The sequence below is a fragment of the Lampris incognitus genome, chromosome 7 (genome assembly GCF_029633865.1).
Source record: "Lampris incognitus isolate fLamInc1 chromosome 7, fLamInc1.hap2, whole genome shotgun sequence".
In the NCBI taxonomy this organism is placed as follows: Eukaryota; Metazoa; Chordata; class Actinopteri; order Lampriformes; family Lampridae; genus Lampris; species Lampris incognitus.
In genome coordinates this window covers 45,897,980-45,916,410 of record NC_079217.1, presented here as the reverse complement: position 1 = coordinate 45,916,410, position 18,431 = coordinate 45,897,980, and the positions used below count along the sequence as shown (strand labels likewise).

The 18,431-nt window shown below is 45.8% G+C and overlaps 1 protein-coding gene across 4 annotated transcripts in view; it reads right to left on the bottom strand.

Moving 5' to 3' along the window:
* The window catches only part of bcas3 (BCAS3 microtubule associated cell migration factor), a 488,455-nt gene that overhangs the window by 37,763 nt on the left and 432,261 nt on the right, over positions 1 to 18,431 (bottom strand). For all 4 annotated transcript variants that reach the window (XM_056283043.1, XM_056283039.1, XM_056283041.1 and 1 more), the window contains one exon: positions 13,132 to 13,308. In XM_056283043.1, the coding sequence (XP_056139018.1) occupies positions 13,132 to 13,308 (177 nt within the window). The remainder of the gene's footprint in view (positions 1 to 13,131; positions 13,309 to 18,431) is intronic.

Sequence of the window (18,431 nt, the reverse complement as noted above, 5' to 3'; positions counted from 1 at the left end):
CAAACCGTGTGCGGTTCTGAGTCCCACACTTCTGGTAGATGGGACAGGTGATGTCCTTCTGGAAGCCAAGACAAAGCACCATGGCATCAGTGTCCTCAGCTGTGATGATAACTGACTTTGAGCCCGCATTTGCTGCATGCAATGCATGCAGGAGCAGACGGGTGTCAGCTTCTTCATGTGTGGAGTGCAGTTCTGCTGCTTCCTCACACCCATCTTCTGTCAACTTGTAGCAGGTTTCCTCACAGGTCATGTACAACACCTTGCCATGCAGCATAGCTCTGTATCGTGGGAGTTTCCACTCTTCCACCAGAAACTTGATGAGACTGGTCTTGTTGGAGGAACTGCACAGAAATTTTCTCCACTGCTGGACGTGGTGTCCCCCTGCAAGATTCTTGTACTGGAGAGTGATGTCTCCACCCCGGTTCAGTCGTTCAGCATCTTTGATCGAAGTCTGGTGATAGACATCAAAAACAACATCAATCCTCCCACTCTGTGCTCCCTCATGGAGGACCTGGGTCAAGGCTGACTCTGCCACCTGTGCAAAGGTTTTGTTGTTGCCATTCATTTTTTGGACCAGGCTCATCCCATCAATGATGGAAGTAGATGGGATTGGGATGTCTTCTGCAGGAGATACATTCTTTTCAAGCTCTCTGGCAAGTGCAGCCTTGTTTGTTTTTCGTAAGGACCCATCAGCATTTGCCAGTGCCCATGGTAGTGGGCCCAATGGGTAGGCAAGGACATCCTTCAGATTCACCTTCCTGCTTTCAGCCACCAGGATCATGTGACTGAAAAGGTTTCTATCTGCCTTCAGAACCACATCCTGTGCTTTCTTTCCATGAGCTTGTTTTGTGCTGACATTGGAGAATGTTTTCAGACTTTGCTTGGTCAACTTGTCTTGGAATTTCACAGGTGGTGGGTCTGCATCTAACCTTGTTTGCTGGAATGCTTGGTAGGCCTCTTCTCCTTTCTCAAGAGCTCTCAAGAGATCTATGGTCACATCAGGTGGAGCCATGTTGCCAGTGGAGAGGCTAACCAAATCAATCTCATCAGGGGACATAGGATTGAGCCAGTTATTCTCCATAAGGTCCATGAGAGACTGGACATCTGCTTCATCTCTCTTGATCCTTGGACTCTGTAGATCTGGATGAGACCATTTGCTCCTGCCTTGACGTGTCAGGTCTCTCAGCTGTCTGAGGTACATACTTCTATACTCAGCTGTGAGATAATATTTGGTCACAGCTCCTGGCTTCAAGCTGAATCCCTTTGTCCCTCCAGCTTTTGGGTGTCTTTGTTCACCGTTTCTTCTATAGCTTGGTCAACAGGGATTCGGCCAAAGGGATTGGTGGAGCCCAGTTGGACTGAGAAGCCTCCTTCCATGAATTCTGTGTACACATCTGGGTGTGTGATGGGCAGCTCAGACATCTGGGCGTAGTAGTAGGGGAGGTAGCGTGCATAATTCATCCTGTCATAAGCAAAGCACCATGGGATCATTGCTCGAATGCTAGCCAAGTGTAGCATCCAGTCTCCCTCTCTGGATGCTCAGATGAGCCCCAACAAGATTTCAACCATGTCCAAATAGGACATCCAGAAGTTCGAGAGGCTGCCGTTTCCACCTCTAAGGAACTCACGGTAGACTTCAAATAGATCCATGATGCGTGTACAAGAGCTGTTCTCGAGGACCTCCTTCAAAGCATGTTGTGAGACTTCTTTCCCAAGGCTGTCAATGGTCTTCAGTGTCTCATTCAGGTGAACCATGTCATTCCTGTGAGTTTCTTCCAACCAGGACAGGAAACCATTCAAGGTCAGTCGCATGAGAGCCTCATACAGGAGCTTGTGTAGTCGCACTGCCCTGTTGTACTTGCGGCCATCCATAACACCAGCAATTGAGCCTTCTGCAATCATGCCAGACTCAATGCAGAGGTCTTTGAGTCCAGCATCTTGGAAACGCTTTCCTATTATTGCCAGCAGTGTGCAGATGGTGTGGAATACCCCAAGCCTAACGATGATATCATGGAACTTGTCATGGTGTTTCCATGTGATCTCGACAGCCTTCGCATACAGGGCTTGGTCAAAGACACAGACAATCTTCCTCAGGCCTAAGCACTGCATGATGCTCAGTGACTGGTTAAGCACCTCGTTGACAGTAGACATTTGTGTCGCTGGAGCATTGATGGTAGGCAGATAGCCTATATTGTCGGGGATGACCGTCATCTCTCCTCGAGTCAGGATGTTGAAGCCTGTCCAGCTGCTGACTGACTGTTCTTCTTGTTGTGACATGCGTGCTAGGACCCAAAGAAGGTTTTTCTCTCTGGCAAGCTTAGTATTGGCTGCAGTATCGGCATCTGACTTTTTGCTTTGTGGTGGCCCTACCCGTTGTCCAGCATTGTAAGTTGGTAACATTGGTGGGGGTCCATCAATGCTTCTCTTCTTTGTTTTGGGAACAGTGGGCATGGGTTGGACAGGAAGTGGGTTGACTGGCTTTGCTTGCACAGCAATCCCATTGACTCTGTGAGATGTTCCCTCACCACTGACAGTTTCTTCAAGACGGTCGATATTGTCCCAGGCTAAAGTTGTGAATATGCCAGGATGGATGTTAGCTGGAAGGGCAATGCCACTCCGTGATGATGAGAGTTTCTGGAGACACAGGGCAGTGTTGATCTCTTCCATCTGTGAATAGGACACACTGTGACCAAGTCGGTTGAGGATGTTTATCAACTCTACATTTCCTGTCAACGATTTGACACTGAATGGCAGAACAATGTGCTTGGAAGGCTTGGTATTTCCACATGTCACTGCATATACTATGTCATGGCCAAATGACTGCAGAAGGCACTGCACTCTCTGGGATGCATGATCAGGATCATTTGAGCCTGTGAGTAGAGAGTACAGGAAGATAATGAGCGACTCTGGAATGGTAGGCCATTCTGCTTCTGATTTGACTTCAGGCGGCCAGGTTTGAGGAACATCTTGACTTTTAATGTCTGCTCTCAATTTGATGGCTGCTTTGGCTATAACATCTTGTGCACTGACACTTTTCAGGGTCTGCAGCTCCCTTTTGAGAGACTGATTTTCTTTGGCAAGTTCCCTCATGGACAAGTTATCGGGATAGAGGAGGAATTTTCCTTTCTCATCAGGGAATATCTGCAAGGCTCCAGCAAACTCACTCTCCAGGTTTCGCCTTATGTGCTTCTTGGTTGATTCCTTGACTTGGGCAATGCCTTGGGAGTTCATTGAAGCTACCAGTCTAGAAGAGAGATTAGTCATTGTCATCACTTGAGGATTGCCAAAAAGCTCGATCCTGATGAAGAGGAACAGCTCATTGTATGCCTTATTCACAGCAGCTTCATACTGGGCTGCAGCATCATCATCTTCATTGCTGGCAACCTCTCCTTTGGAAACCTCTTCTTTGGTGTAAAGTCTATAGCATGACCTGTGGTAGTGCCCTTCAGCTGCCACAAGGTCTCTACTCACAATGGCAAGGATTCTGCTGTCCCTTTTCTTTGTGGCTGCACTCCTGATCTTTGCATCAGCTCGCAGTTCTCGACACTGCACCAGTACTTCTCTCGTATTCTGTCTCTTGGAATATTTGCTGTTTTTCTGACAAAATATGCACTCTGCATCATAAGTCCTAGATGTACTTGGAGCATGTCGAGCTACTCTCTTAGATTGTTTCTCTTCAGCAGAGACACAACTTTTCTTTTCTTTTGCAAGGAGGCCATCAAGAATTTGCTTCATAGTGAAGATACTGCGACACTTTCTGTGGTAGTAGATTGCTGGAATCTGTCCCTCAGGAATGTCTTTTGCCAGTTTCAAAACTGGTGCATGATTTCGTATCTGAGCTGCCCTGAGCAGAGTTCTCCATGAGTCGACACTTTGTAGTGAAACCAGCTTATCTGTATCATCAGAACAGTGGATAATGCACTCCACCCGTGGGCGCTTTGGTATTGGGTAAAAACTTGCTTGTTCACCAGTGGCCATATTCAGTCAGTTTTCACCTGCCACATACAAACAAATACATGTAACTTAGGTGTATGAACACTACTAAAACAAAGTTTACTTTGCTTCACCAGCGTCATATTACCATTATTTATCTTACATAGCCACAAATAGATACATTACCTAGTTGCTATGCAACAGCTGTATTTTGTCCACATGAGGCCGCTAAAATCAACACAAGATGAAAGTTCCTCGTAGCCACTTTAACTAATCATATTAACATATACATTAAAAGAACATGCTAACATTATGGGAAATTAGCTTACAATCTTCTCCAGAGTGAGACAAGAAGATAGATACCAGTTTCCTCTATATGTGTTTAGTAGAAAGCTATCTGGCTGCACGTTAGCCTAGCTTAGCACAATGAATGGAAGTACACAGTACTGGTTATCCTTGGTTGGTGGCCAACTAAGAACTGTCCCAGAGTTTAAGCTAGGCTAATCAGTACCAGGGGTGTTGAAATGCTATATTTGTAAAAATCTGGGCAAATACACAATCGTGAGAGGCACAGAAACAGGTTTCCTGAAAGAAAAATGAAATAGCTGCTCATTTGGAAAGGTTATCATGTATTATTTTACTTCTGTTAGTGTACCAAATAAAATGGCACCAGTGAAGTTGTGTCACATTGGGTGATATCGATATCTGGTCTGACCCATGGACTAACTGGCTTTGGTCTAGTTAGTTTCTTAGTAATAATGCACTTCTAATTTAAGGTTCACAATCACCTCACACAATGAAATAGTATGGGTATATTATACATTTCCTGAATCTTTACAGTCCTGTGAGTATTCCAGTTTTTGTGTTTTGTGTCCCTGATATTCCTAGATGCCACAGGGCTAAAAGAAAGTATATAGTTTAGGCGAACATTGCAGAAAGATGTGTGTTATTGACGGGTTGAAGAGCTCAAGTGACCTCTATATTTGTGAGAAATATCCACAACAGGGCTTGAATGAAAGCTAAGAAGGTCCCCTTTAAAATGATACCAAAGACAATATTATAGAACATTGAAAAATGTCCTGACCATGAGGCTAAACCAGGATATGCACCAGCGTCTAAAATGCAATTTAGTTTAGGGGGTGGTTAACTTCATGAGCTGATAACTGTGATACAGCTGCCACTCAGGAATGGTTATCATACCAAAATATCATCTACAGACATGGATCCTTTCAAAAATTATAAGTAAGTTTTGCCACCTTGAGTATACCGAAATAGGAAATTTTGGGCTCTGGTCCATGGACTAATAGTAGGAACTGACGAGACCGGGGCGCGAACCCCGTTCCCCAGTGGACAACTGCATTGACACAAAGTCGATACTTTGACCGCTACACCACCGCGGACCCATTGATTCATTTGCGCCAGATCATTCATGTAAGGTCACCATTTCTGAAGTGTGTTGGTCACGTCATTTCCTTCGCGAAGTTCATGGCTCTGTCCTAGAAACACACTAGCGTTCTCCAGGGCAGAGTAATCCACACTTGATTTCTGATTATTTCCAACATGTCTGGTTACAGACGAGTGATTTTTTTCGTACCCGTTTTCGAGCGCGTTATTATTTTTCCCACCTGGATTCCGGGAAGACCCGCCCCTACTCTATCTCTGATTGGTTAACCCTATCCCTAACCCCACCCTAACCCTAAGCTTAACCAACCTAACCAACGGAGGCAACGAGTACTAGCCAATCAGAGGCAGAGTTCCCGGAAAACGGGTACGAAAAAAAATCACGCGTTACAGCGCACCATGACTACCACCGAGGCGTTGCAGCATTTACAGGCGTTGGACAGCGGCCATTTTAAATTGTTTGAAAAATAGTATGAAAGTTGTTAAAATGTGAACTTCGGTGTCAGTTTCTTAACCGACATACTGACATATGTAATGCCTTAATATGTCAATTAGGTATTTATCTTGACAGAATATAGAGTTTAAAACCGTGGTCACTTAAGGTAGGAATGAAATCCCGGTCGTTTATACTTAAACAGGTAACACAAATTTGTCGTGTGGCCGCGACATGTAGCAACTTTCATTTGGCATGTTTTACACAGAACCTCTTTCTGCTCAGCGTCGCTGAGCCTGAATCCAAATTATCGTCTTATAACAGAGGCGGGGATTTTGTTTGTTTTTGGGCGTTTTTGCCACCAGTTCATCAGTGTTAACCTGCTCGTTGTCGTCAGTATCCATTTTTTCCTTCTGGTCCGCACACAGCACACCGGATAGTCACGTGACCATAGACCGCACACGCACGCTTCACTGCCTAAACAGAGACTGATTGGTCAGCTCTTAATTATGGGCGTGGATATGCAGACTGCCCACGACCAAACGTTCACGCGCGCACATTTCATTATTTAACTAGATCGCAGCCTTTTGCGGTTATGCACAGGCTGACATCGCGATTGCGATTAGATTAATCGTGCAGCACTATGCAGAACTCTGATGAAGGTAACTGAGAACATCTTGAAAAAGCATATGCACTCAACACACAAAACATACCTCAAATATAGTGAGAATGCGAGCAATTATGACAATTTTAATGAGAGGCAGACTCCTACGTGTGTGCACGCACGCACGCACACACGCACGTACACACTCACGCACACATTTACACGTACAAGAATGCATGCATACAAGGAATATCTCCCAGCTCTTTCATGCTGCTGATAAGGCTCCCCTAAATATTTGCCTTGAGCTGGTGCCTCAGCATGTGTGCAGGGCTGTGCAGCGAGCCAGATGAGTGCTGTTCCAGAGACAGCAGTATTACTCGCTGTTTCTGTGAACTAGGCTCAAACAAACAGTGCTGGCTAGAGCCCAGTGGGCGTGGGTGGTCCGAGACATATACTGCCCTTACCTAATCAATCAACACTCCCGGCTAAACCTAATATACACAATGCTAAAAACAAAAGAAAGAAAACATCAAAATCCCATTCAACACCGACTTCTGACGGAGTTCACATTGTATAATGGAACAAGGCTAAGACATTGGACATTATATTGTTTATGATGTAATAATGCACAATATGAGGACATGTCTTCTAGCCGATGGGGAGATAAGCCCAGTCAGGTCAGGCCAGGGAGTGGTGGAGCTTCAATGGAATTTATGTTGGGCAGGCACCAATAAGCAAAACCCAGTTAGCAACATTGCATCATTGGGGACAAATCTAATTTGAGCCCGAGTGTGTTTTAGCAGCCAGTGTAGGGGCCTCTCGACTCTCTCCTCCGTTTCCCTCTCCCTCTGTCCATCCATCTCTCTATCGGAGTGTCACCTGCCCTGGGAGCTGGCGACACCAGGTCTCGGCCTGTGCGTGAGAGCCCCATCATCCTGACTGGGGGCTTTGTTTTCCCTGTGAATCTGCAAGTGTGTGCCTGTGCATGTGTGCTTTTGTGTGTGTGCGTGTGTGTGTGTGTGTCTGTGCCTTTGTGAACGTGGGGAGAATGTCAGAAATGGTGATTTGTTACATGGCCCGGCATTCCAGCTCTGAGATTCTCATTGTGTGTGTCGAAACATATAGAGAGGAAGAAAGTGAATGTGTCTGACAAAGAAAAATAGACAAGAATGTGTATGTTGCAGCAAATATGATGGGTGACTAGGCCAGTGTGTGTGTGTGTGTGTGTGTATACAGGCATAAAGTCTATGTTAAAAGCTGTGCCTGTATGCATGGGGAGGGGGCCACTCCTCCGAGCAAACGGATACACTGAGCAAGATACCATCTGCCTCTGCCCGTCTCAGTCTCACGCCAACACACGCACATGCGTGCACACACACACACACACACACATGCACAATAGGTAACCGGATACCGAAACCACCACAAGAATCTTCTTATTGATCCCTTTATACATTGTATCACTAATTAGAATATAAACATCTTCCATTCAGTCAGTCAGTGAACATTTCACTGCCATTACTTCACCACATCAGTTGGACGGACACAAGTCATTTTCCTTTTCCTCTCCAACTCTGTCCCTTTACACCCCTCTCTCACTGCTTTTCTTCTCCAACTCTGTCCTTTTACACCCCTCTCTCACTGCTTTTCCTCTCCAACTCTGTCCTTTTACACCCCTCTCTCACTGCTTTTCCTCTCCAACTCTGTCCTTTTACACCCCTCTCTCACTGCTTTTCTTCTCCAACTCTGTCCTTTTACACCCCTCTCTCACTGCTTTTCTTCTCCAACTCTGTCCTTTTACACCCCTCTCTCACTGCTTTTCCTCTCCAACTCTGTCCTTTACATCCCCTTTTAACTGCTTTTCTTCTACAACTCTGTCCTTTACACCCCTCCCTCTCTGCTTTTCCTCTCCAACTCTGTCCTTTACACCCCTCTCTCACTGCTTTTCTTCTACAACTCTGTCCTTTACATCCCCCTCTCTCTCTGCTTTTTCTTTCCAACTCTGTCCTTTACATCCCCCTCTCTCTCTGCTTTTTCTTTCCAACTCTGTCCTTTACATCCCCCTCTCTCTCTGCTTTTTCTTTCCAACTCTGTCCTTTACACCCCCTCTCTCTCTGCTTTTTCTTTCCAACTCTGTCCTTTACATCCCCCTCTCTCTCTGCTTTTTCTTTCCAACTCTGTCCTTTACATCCCCCTCTCTCTCTGCTTTTTCTTTCCAACTCTGTCCTTTACATCCCCCTCTCTCTCTGCTTTTTCTTTCCAACTCTGTCCTTTACATCCCCCTCTCTCTCTGCTTTTTCTTTCCAACTCTGTCCTTTACATCCCCCTCTCTCTCTGCTTTTTCTTTCCAACTCTGTCCTTTACATCCCCCTCTCTCTCTGCTTTTTCTTTCCAACTCTGTCCTTTACATCCCCCTCTCTCTCTGCTTTTTCTTTCCAACTCTGTCCTTTACATCCCCCTCTCTCTCTGCTTTTTCTTTCCAACTCTGTCCTTTACACCCCAACTCCGTCCTTTTACACCCCTCTCTCACTGCTTTTCTTCTACAACTCTGTCCTTTACACCCATCTCTCACTGCTTTTCCTCTCCAACTCTGTCCTTTACACTCATCTGTCACTGCTTTTCCTCTCTAACTCTGTCCTTTACATTCATCTGTCACTGCTTTTCCTCTCCAACTCTGTCCCTTTACACCCCTCTCTCACTGCTTTTCTCCTCCAACTCTGTCCCTTTACACTCCTCTCTCACTGCTTTTCCTCTCTAACTCTGTCCTTTACATTCATCTGTCACTGCTTTTCTTCTCCAACTCTGTCCTTTACATTCATCTGTCACTGCTTTTCCTCTCCAACTCTGTCCCTTTACACCCCTCTCTCACTGCTTTTCTCCTACAACTCTGTCCTTTACACTCATCTGTCACTGCTTTTCTTCTCCAACTCTGTCCTTTACACCCATCTCTCACTGCTTTTCCTCTCCAACTCTGTCCCTTTACACCCCTCTCTCACTGCTTTTCTCCTACAACTCTGTCCTTTACACCCATCTCTCACTGCTTTTCCTCTCCAACTCTGTCCCTTTACACCCCTCTCTCACTGCTTTTCCTCTCCAACTCTGTCCCTTTACACCCATCTCTCACTGCTTTTCCTCTCCAACTCTGTCCCTTTACACCCCTCTCTCACTGCTTTTCTCCTACAACTCTGTCCTTTACACTCATCTGTCACTGCTTTTCCTCTCCAACTCTGTCCTTTTACACCCCTCTCTCACTGCTTTTCTTCTACAACTCTGTCCTTTACACCCATCTCTCACTGCTTTTCCTCTCCAACTCTGTCCCTTTACACCCCTCTCTCACTGCTTTTCTCCTCCAACTCTGTCCCTTTACACTCCTCTCTCACTGCTTTTCCTCTCTAACTCTGTCCTTTACATTCATCTGTCACTGCTTTTCCTCCCCAACTCTGTCCCTTTACACCCCTCTCTCATTGCTTTTCTCCTCCAACTCTGTCCCTTTACACTCCTCTCTCACTGCTTTTCCTCTCCAACTCTGTCCTTTTACACCCCCCTCTCACTGCTTTTCTTCTACAACTCTGTCCTTTACACCCATCTCTCACTGCTTTTCCTCTCCAACTCTGTCCCTTTACACCCCAACTCCGTCCTTTTACACCCCTCTCTCACTGCTTTTCTTCTACAACTCTGTCCTTTACACCCCTCTCTCACTGCTTTTCTTCTACAACTCTGTCCTTTACACCCCTCTCTCACTGCTTTTCTTCTACAACTCCGTCCTTTTACACCCCTCTCTCACTGCTTTTCTTCTACAACTCTGTCCTTTACACTCCTCTCTTACTGCTTTTCCTCTCTAATTCTGTCCTTTACATTCATCTGTCACTGCTTTTCCTCTCCAACGCTGTCCCTTTACACTCCTCTCTCACTGTTTTTCCTCTCCAACTCTGTTCTTTTACACTCCCCTCTCACTGCTTTTTCTCTCCAACTCTGTCCTTTTACACCCCTCTCTCACTGCTTTTCTTCACTCTCTTCTCCCCAAACCTCTGATCCTTTCTTTTTCATCTGAAAGGAAAAACAACGGTAAATCAAGTTTTCTCAAACTGGCCCTAACACTTTCTCTCTTTTCTTTTATAATATTGCAAATTCTTATTTTTGTTTACAGAAAATAAATAAATAAAAGTAAATAAAAATAAATGAAGATAAATAAATCAAATTAATAAATGAAGGAGGAACAATTGTTTTCCTTGGCCATGTTTACTTATAATAACATAGTAATTACTTATAGTGCGTGTCTGACATTCTTGTGTAAGAAGTGGGGTTGTTGTGAAGTGTCTAGTGTGTTGGTGTAGTGTTCTGTGATGGTCACGTCTCACTCTCAACCTTCACCGCTGGCTAGTAGAAATACCAACAGGAGAGCCGAACACATAAGCCTCTCCCTGCCAGTAGATAGCCTCTCCAACAGCAAGCCCTATGTAGCGCCTCCTCGTGGTGACACACGGTAACTGGGTACACCTTGGACCCTGGCTGAACTACAAGGGACTCGGAGGGGGTCTGGCCCCTAAACGTGCAGTACGCAGGCCCACCGGTGCGTGATATTTCCTGATGCCCATGAACCAGCCCCCAGCTATGGGTTAAATAGTGCCACTGCCTAGTGGATACCTCGGGAGAGGACTAGGCTACGGGAGTAAACCCCTACACAAAAATCAACATCTACAGTGCTGTTGTTTTTTGTTTTTCTTGCCCTTTTGTATGTGTTTAAGTCAGAGAGCACTGCTGGCGTCATGTGTGGCTGCCGCTTCTCCCTCTCGTAACCCCCCTTCCCATCCACCCCTGTGCTATGTTTATCTGTTGTCTTGTTTCACCCCATTTACTGTAAAGCTACTTTGACTGTTAGAAAAGCGCTATATAAGATTAATTCATTATTATTATGATTGTTACTGTTATTATTATTATTAATAACACTTAATTCATCAAGCCAAGGTTAGGGTCTTCGGTTTTTGGACTGTGTGAGTGTAAAAGCATCCTCTCACTTCCTCAGCTGGACTGAGTCACGGCTGCTGCTGGATATGTATGGGGCTGTAGTCTCTTTACAGTGTGTGCACTGCCACACTGTTAGCTTATCTTGGCTGCTGGTGGCAGGACAAAGACTACACTCTGGATGTGTACCAGGTTTCCCCAACACACGCACACACACACACACACACGCGCGTGCATGCGCGCACACACACACACACACACACAACAGATTTAGTCCATTTGGCTATGGATTATGTCTACAGCGGAGCCTAAGGCACAGGGAAATGTGGGGGTGCGGGCAGCGGGGCTGTATTTGGATGTAATGTGATCAGTAATGAATTTTGTGTTGCATTAAAGGGGATGAGGGGGTGAGTTACAATGGAGGGGACAAGAGGCGACTACAAGTGTCTGGGAGTCTTGAACAACTAATCTAATGAAGAGCGAGAGAGACAGAGGGGGGGGGAGGGAGGGAGGGGGTGGAGTGCAGTAAAAAAGAGTGATGAGAAGAGAGAGAGGGATGGAGGCCAGCGATGGTAGAGAGCTTAGTCACTGTAAATGAATGGCTCCAAATGAGGTTAGGTCCTAAGAGAGAGCGAGGCAGAGACAGAGGGACGGACAGAGAGAGAAAGAGAGCAAAAGTGTGTGCACGAGAGAGGAGGATATGAGATGGGGCCTATAGTCAATGCTAAAGCCATTAGGGCCTTGTGACCCCATGCTTCCCCCTGTGGCTGGCCCTCCATATACAGCCACCCCTCCTCAAATCAAAGGAACTCTTGTTCACTTAAGGAGGGGAAGAGAGAGAGAGAGAGAGAGAGAGCACTGCCGCTTCCTAAACGAGTTAACCATTTGGACTGTCAGGGCCAACGGCATGTCCCCACACACACACACACACACACACACACACACACACACACACACACACAAATGCAGACACGAGACAGGCAGACACAGTCAGGCAGACACACATTCATGCCGACAGCAAAGTACACGAGCTTGCACGCACGCACGCACGCACACAGACACACACACACAGACACACGCACACACGCACACACACACGCACACACACACACACACACACACACAAACACACACACACACACACACACACACACACACACACACACACACACACACACACACACACACACACACACACACACACACACACACACACACACACTGGTAGTTAACTGATCCATTAGGTAATGCTGGACAGGGACCAGGGAGAGGAAGGAGACCTGTGTCCAACACTGGGATTTTGTGTGTCCGTGTAACAACTGGACACTGGCATGTTGTGTGTCTGTGTAACAGCTGGACACTGGCATGTTGTGTGTCTTACAGTCATGGTAATGACCAACAATGACCAAGAGCAGGTCACCCATGACCAGACGTCTCCACACACATGTCCATCATGTATGTGTGCGTGTGTGTGGGGGCGGTGTTTGGACATAGTGTGTACATTTACACCACATGATGTGTAATTATGTTGTTTTATCCAAGCAGAGGACATTTGCTGCGGGTGTATCTTCATTTACTTCTTCAGACAGCTGCCAGCAAGTAAAGACACAGGACGATTGGTGTTCTGGGGCCACATAAACAAACACTGTGGGCGGCTTGGGACCCGGGACTTTGCTTGGACTACCTGCTATGTTTCATAGCTGATAACCATTTTAAGCCCTTCCTCAGTGCAACCTGACATCACACAAGCCATAAAGCGTGTTTGTGTGTGTGTGTGTGCTGTCCACACATCACCAACCTGTGGAGGACGCTGCGATGTCTCTGGACGGCGATTCTGACATGGCGTCCGCCAGCCTCTCTCTCAAGCCCTCATCGCTGGTGTCCACGGAGCCCATGGTGTGGCGAGGAAGACCGAAGCTCTCCGGCCAGCTACCGCACACTTCCAGCAAGGTGACCCCACGCCCGTCGAACGGCCCTGCAGAAAGACATACACACACACACACAAAATATGCATAAACACTTACTCTATAACCAGTAGTAGTTTTTCATTGTCGTTCTCATTGAGATTGAAGGTTTATGACAGGGAACAGTCCGGTGTGGGTGCAACATGGTCCAGAAAGGTCCGGTGTGGGTGCAGGTCTTTGTTCCAACCAAGGAGTTACACACCTGAGTCTACAAATCAAGGTCCTTAGCAAAGACTATTGGTTGATCTATAGAATCAGGTGTGTAACCGCTCGGTTGGAACAAAGACCCGCACCCACACTGGACCCTTCTGGACCATGTTGCCCGTCCCTGGTTTCTGATGACAGCGACCTTTTAAAACGGAGACTTCCTGTTTTATTTTTCATCCACAAGGACGGTCGAGTGTAAAGCTAAATACTAAGTTAGTGTGTGACATCATGCAACGAGACTTCACTCTTGGTCTACCAAAGTTCACCTGAGCAACAAAAAATCAGACACACGAAAAAAAAAAAAAAAAAAACCAACCCTTGACCACAAACGGCTTGTACCCACAATGCAATCTTCATGCCTGTCAAACCAAATCCGCACAACTCTTTCTGACATCTTGATCTTTTCCCCTCACTATCTCTGCACTGTTATACCTGCAATCAGCCAGATCTGACTTTGTGGAGCCAGACAGTCTGCAACCGGGCTTTCTTTGTGTGTGTGTGTGTGTGTGTGTGTGTGTGTGTGTGTGTGTGTGTGTGTGTGTGTGTGTGTGTGTGTGTGTGTGTGTGCACATCTTTATCATGGAAGGTAAGCAGACACTAAAACAATTTTTTCCTCTCTCATCTGTTCAGTTGAGCTGCACACTGTGTGGGTCGGCACTACGGGGTGATAATGTCCAAATGGGAAGATTTAATAGTGGTGCAAACAGGAACATTTGAGTCAGACGGTATTCGGCGGACGGCACTGGGGCGACCGGGTGAATCACCAGCCTAAGGTGCATGCAATTCACGTCTCAAGAGCTGTCCTTGTTTGGAGATCCTTTCTGGTTGTAACAAATTCCAAAAAAAAACATTTTTTTTTTTTTTGGTGAAATGAATGAGTAAAGAATGAGTGGTGATCCGTCTGGCCGGCTCCTAAATGATCCAGCAGCGCTCCAATTGCTACACTGTCTCTCCCAAGGAGACACGGCTTCAAGGATTACAAGACACTGATGTGAAGTCGTGGACATGCACAGAGGTGCCTTGCCTTTAGCGAGGTAAATAAAGACTTGTAGGTCCAGCACATGTCAGGAAGCAGGAATCAGGAACAATTTATTGTCATTTCTTTCATGTACTTGCGTACACAAAATTCTGTTTCACCCAGCTAACAGCGGTGCGACACAAAAAACAAACAAACAAAAAAAACATCCAAAATTTCCCCAAAACAGCACCACCAAAAACATACAAAAACAGAGAGAAAACTAAAAACACACACACACACACACACACACACACACACACACACACACACACACACACACAATCAGTTAGCAACACAACACTCAGTGCAACACAGTCCAAAAATTCCACTGTCCAGAGAACGAACGCCAGCCAGGATGACTGTTGGAGCTGCCAGTCTGCATGGGCTAGCAGTTAGCTTAGCCTGCCCAGCTTCCGCACCCTGTCAGACCGCCCTTGGTGTTTCTTCCTCAGGCACAGCTCCAGTCAGGGCCGTGGTCCCTGGGCCCACTGGACACAGTAGACCAAGCTGTCCCAGCTGATCCAGCACCAGCTCTCCCAGCCAGACACCTTCGACACTCCTCCCAGCACTCCACACGACGACACTAAAACAAAGTCGAGGCTAGGCGAGGCTGCCGCCAGACCACCCTTGGTGTTTTCAGAACTGCTGTTCTGCATGGCCTAGCAGTTAGCTTAGCCTGCCCAGCTTCCGCATCCTGTCAGACTGCCCTCCGTGTTACCTCTTCAGGCGCAGCTCAGGTCAGGGCTGTGGTCCCTGGGCTCACACTCACAGCACACAGCAGACCAAGCTCTCCCAGCCAATCCAGCGCCAGCTCTCCCAGCCATCAAATGAAGACAAAACAAACTTAGATGCAGATGTGGACAAAGACACTGCATGGACGGTGCTGGGTGAGGCCGCTGTAAACGTAAGTTCGCACCGCCATCTTCCCAAACTGGAATGTGTTGAATTGTGTCTGCATACACCGCTGATGATTTGTTTTAGCTCTCAGTTTCCAAGATGGTTATTCCCATGTGTTTGGATTTTCTCCTAAATGATTAAATAAGTACAATTTAAGTACAGAAGAAGAACAAAATAACACACTTTCCTTCTGGTGACTGGGAATTGTGTTTGGATTTGACATCCAGCACAGCACATCACCACACTGATCGACCAGTCCTCCTCCACACCCAAAGGTTCAGGAAGAAAGCCCAGCAGATAGTCAGGGACCACCGCCACCCCTGCCTCACACTCCTTACCCTGTTACCGTCTGGAACACCGTGCCGGAGCATCCGGGTCCCCAGCCACACAATCCTCACCCTGTCACTGTCTGGAACACCGTGCTGGAGCATCCGGGCCTGAACCAACAGGCTCCAACACAGCTTTTACCCACAAGCCTTAAGACTCTTCTATACATAAGACTCTCTGGACACACACACACACACACACACGAACACACACACGAACACACACACACACACACACACACACACAGCTTAGCTGCTGTACTATTCTTCTGCCAATTTCAATTTTTTCACTTACATATTTTTATTTTCATTGTTACTTGGTTGCCAAATCCTGTAAATACTGTACATTTTAAACGGTTATATGCTAAATTATAGATTTTGATTTCAGTTTATTGTAAGTTGATTTGTAAATACTGTTACATTTTAGATTCAGAATTTTAGACGTTAGTATAACTAGATTTAAGTGTTATATCTTTTGGCTTTTCGAGGTTAGGATGAGGCCGAAGCATCTCACTGCCAGCAGTGTCTGCCACCACTGTGTCGTTGCGCTGTTTTAATGTGCTATATTGTTGTGCTGTGTTGTTACAATGTGTGGTTGTGCTGCGTTGCTGTGCTGTATTGTTGTGCACTTGATAAATGAAATCAGAAAGATAAGAAATGAGAAACAATTTATTGTCATCTCAGTCATGTACTTTCATACACAAAAGAGATTAAATTTTGTTTCTCCCAGCCCACAGCATTGCAACACAAAAGACAAAAACACATATCAAAAAGAAAATGACAACACCAAAAACATACAAAAACGGAGCGAACAAAGCAAGTTAAAAAAAACAAAAACACAGTCAACAACATAGTCCATTCGGTAAATTTGCAACCCGTCCATAAATGTCACTGTCCAGAGAACGAACGCCAGCCCGGATGACTGTCGGAACCGCCGGTCTGCATGGGCTAGCAGTTAGCTTAGCCTGCCCCGCTTCCACGTCCAGTCAGACTGCCCTTGGTGTTCCCTCTTTGGGGGCAGCTCCAGGCAGGGCCGTGGTCCCTGGGCCCACAGGACGCAGCAGACCAAGCTCTCCCAGCCGATCCAGCGCCAGCTCTCCCAGCCATCAAACAAAATCGACGATCACAGACATAATTCTTCACATGATGACAAAAACCCAGACGAAGACATGGATAAAGACACTGCATAGTTGGAACTGGGGGAGGCCGGCACAAACTCACGTTTGCGGTGCCATTTTGAAATGAAGTTGAAACCTCTCAAGCGTGGTGTGAAGTTGTCAGTCTATCACCATGTTCAGTTTCCAGTTCTGATGGGCACAGCATGCACTAGATAAAAGCGTGTGTTTGAATCGTTTCTCTTTTCCTGCCCTCCTCGTGGATTTATTTGGCATCTAAGACACACTGTGTGAGCTAGCTGGTCCACTAGGACACTAGCTATGCAGCTGTAGTCTGCACGCTCACACACATCCCTCCAGCTCAGAGGGGCTATGGACCCCGTTTGCTAACTCTTCACTGAGGTTAGAGATTCATGTAGCTCTTCTACATATGACAGCTTGCATCGACCTGATCTGTTGCTACTGCTGTCATACAACTAGAGCGGCCAAGATGGTGATTGTGAACGTTTTGGATTTTCAAAGTTGAATAACTTTGTGGGAAAAAAAAGATACAGACTTGCCGCTCCCTGAATGCCCCTAAAGTTGCATATATTTGCATTAAAATTAGTTTTAGATCAATTGCACAAAACAAGTTATGATAAGGTCTAACTAAAACGACCGTGAGTGGTCAAAATGACCACGCGTAATTTGCACGTCATGTCACTATGACATGTGTTGGTCGCATCACTTCCTTCGTGAAGTTCATTGCTCTGTCCTAGAAACACACTAGTGTTCTCCAGGGCAGAGTAATAGTCTAAACTTGATTTCTGATTATTGCCAATATGTCTGGTTACAGACGCACCGTGACGACCACCGAGGCATTGCAGTATTTACAGGCGTTGGACAGTGGCCATTTTAAATTGTTTGAAAAATAGTATTGAAGTTGTTAAATTTTTGATTTTGGTGTCAGTTAGTTTCATAACAGAAATACTAACATATGTAATGCATTAATATCTCAATTGGGTATTTATCTTGACAGAATATAGAGTTTAAAAAACCGTGGGCGGTCATTTTGACAGCCCATGGTCGTTCTAGTAGTTTTCTAAGTTCCGGTCGTTGTTTGGGACCGTTTCAATATTTATTTTCAGTTCTTTTTTTACATTTCACATTTTGTAGGCCTTGTTACATTTGTTAGATTAGCAATATGTGTTTTCCGTTTTGTTTTTCAGGTGATATTTTCACTTTTTCAATCTTGCTATTCAAGTTTGACCATGTCTCTGAAGTTTAAATTGTTTGAAAATAGTATTATAGCTGTTAAAATGTTAATTTTGGTGTCAATTAGTTTCCTAACAGACATACTAACATATGTAATACATTAATATCTCAATTGGGTATTTATCTTGACAGAATATAGAGTTTAAAAACCGCTGGTCATTTTGACCACCCATGCTCGTTTTAGGTAGGAGTGAAATCCCGGTCGTCCCACAACACAGTCTACATCAGTATTATTTATGGTGCTCACAGACACTTCTGCTTTGTCATCAGCAAGTGTCGTTTTGCTGTGCAATGCAAAGGACACCGGCCATGCTACC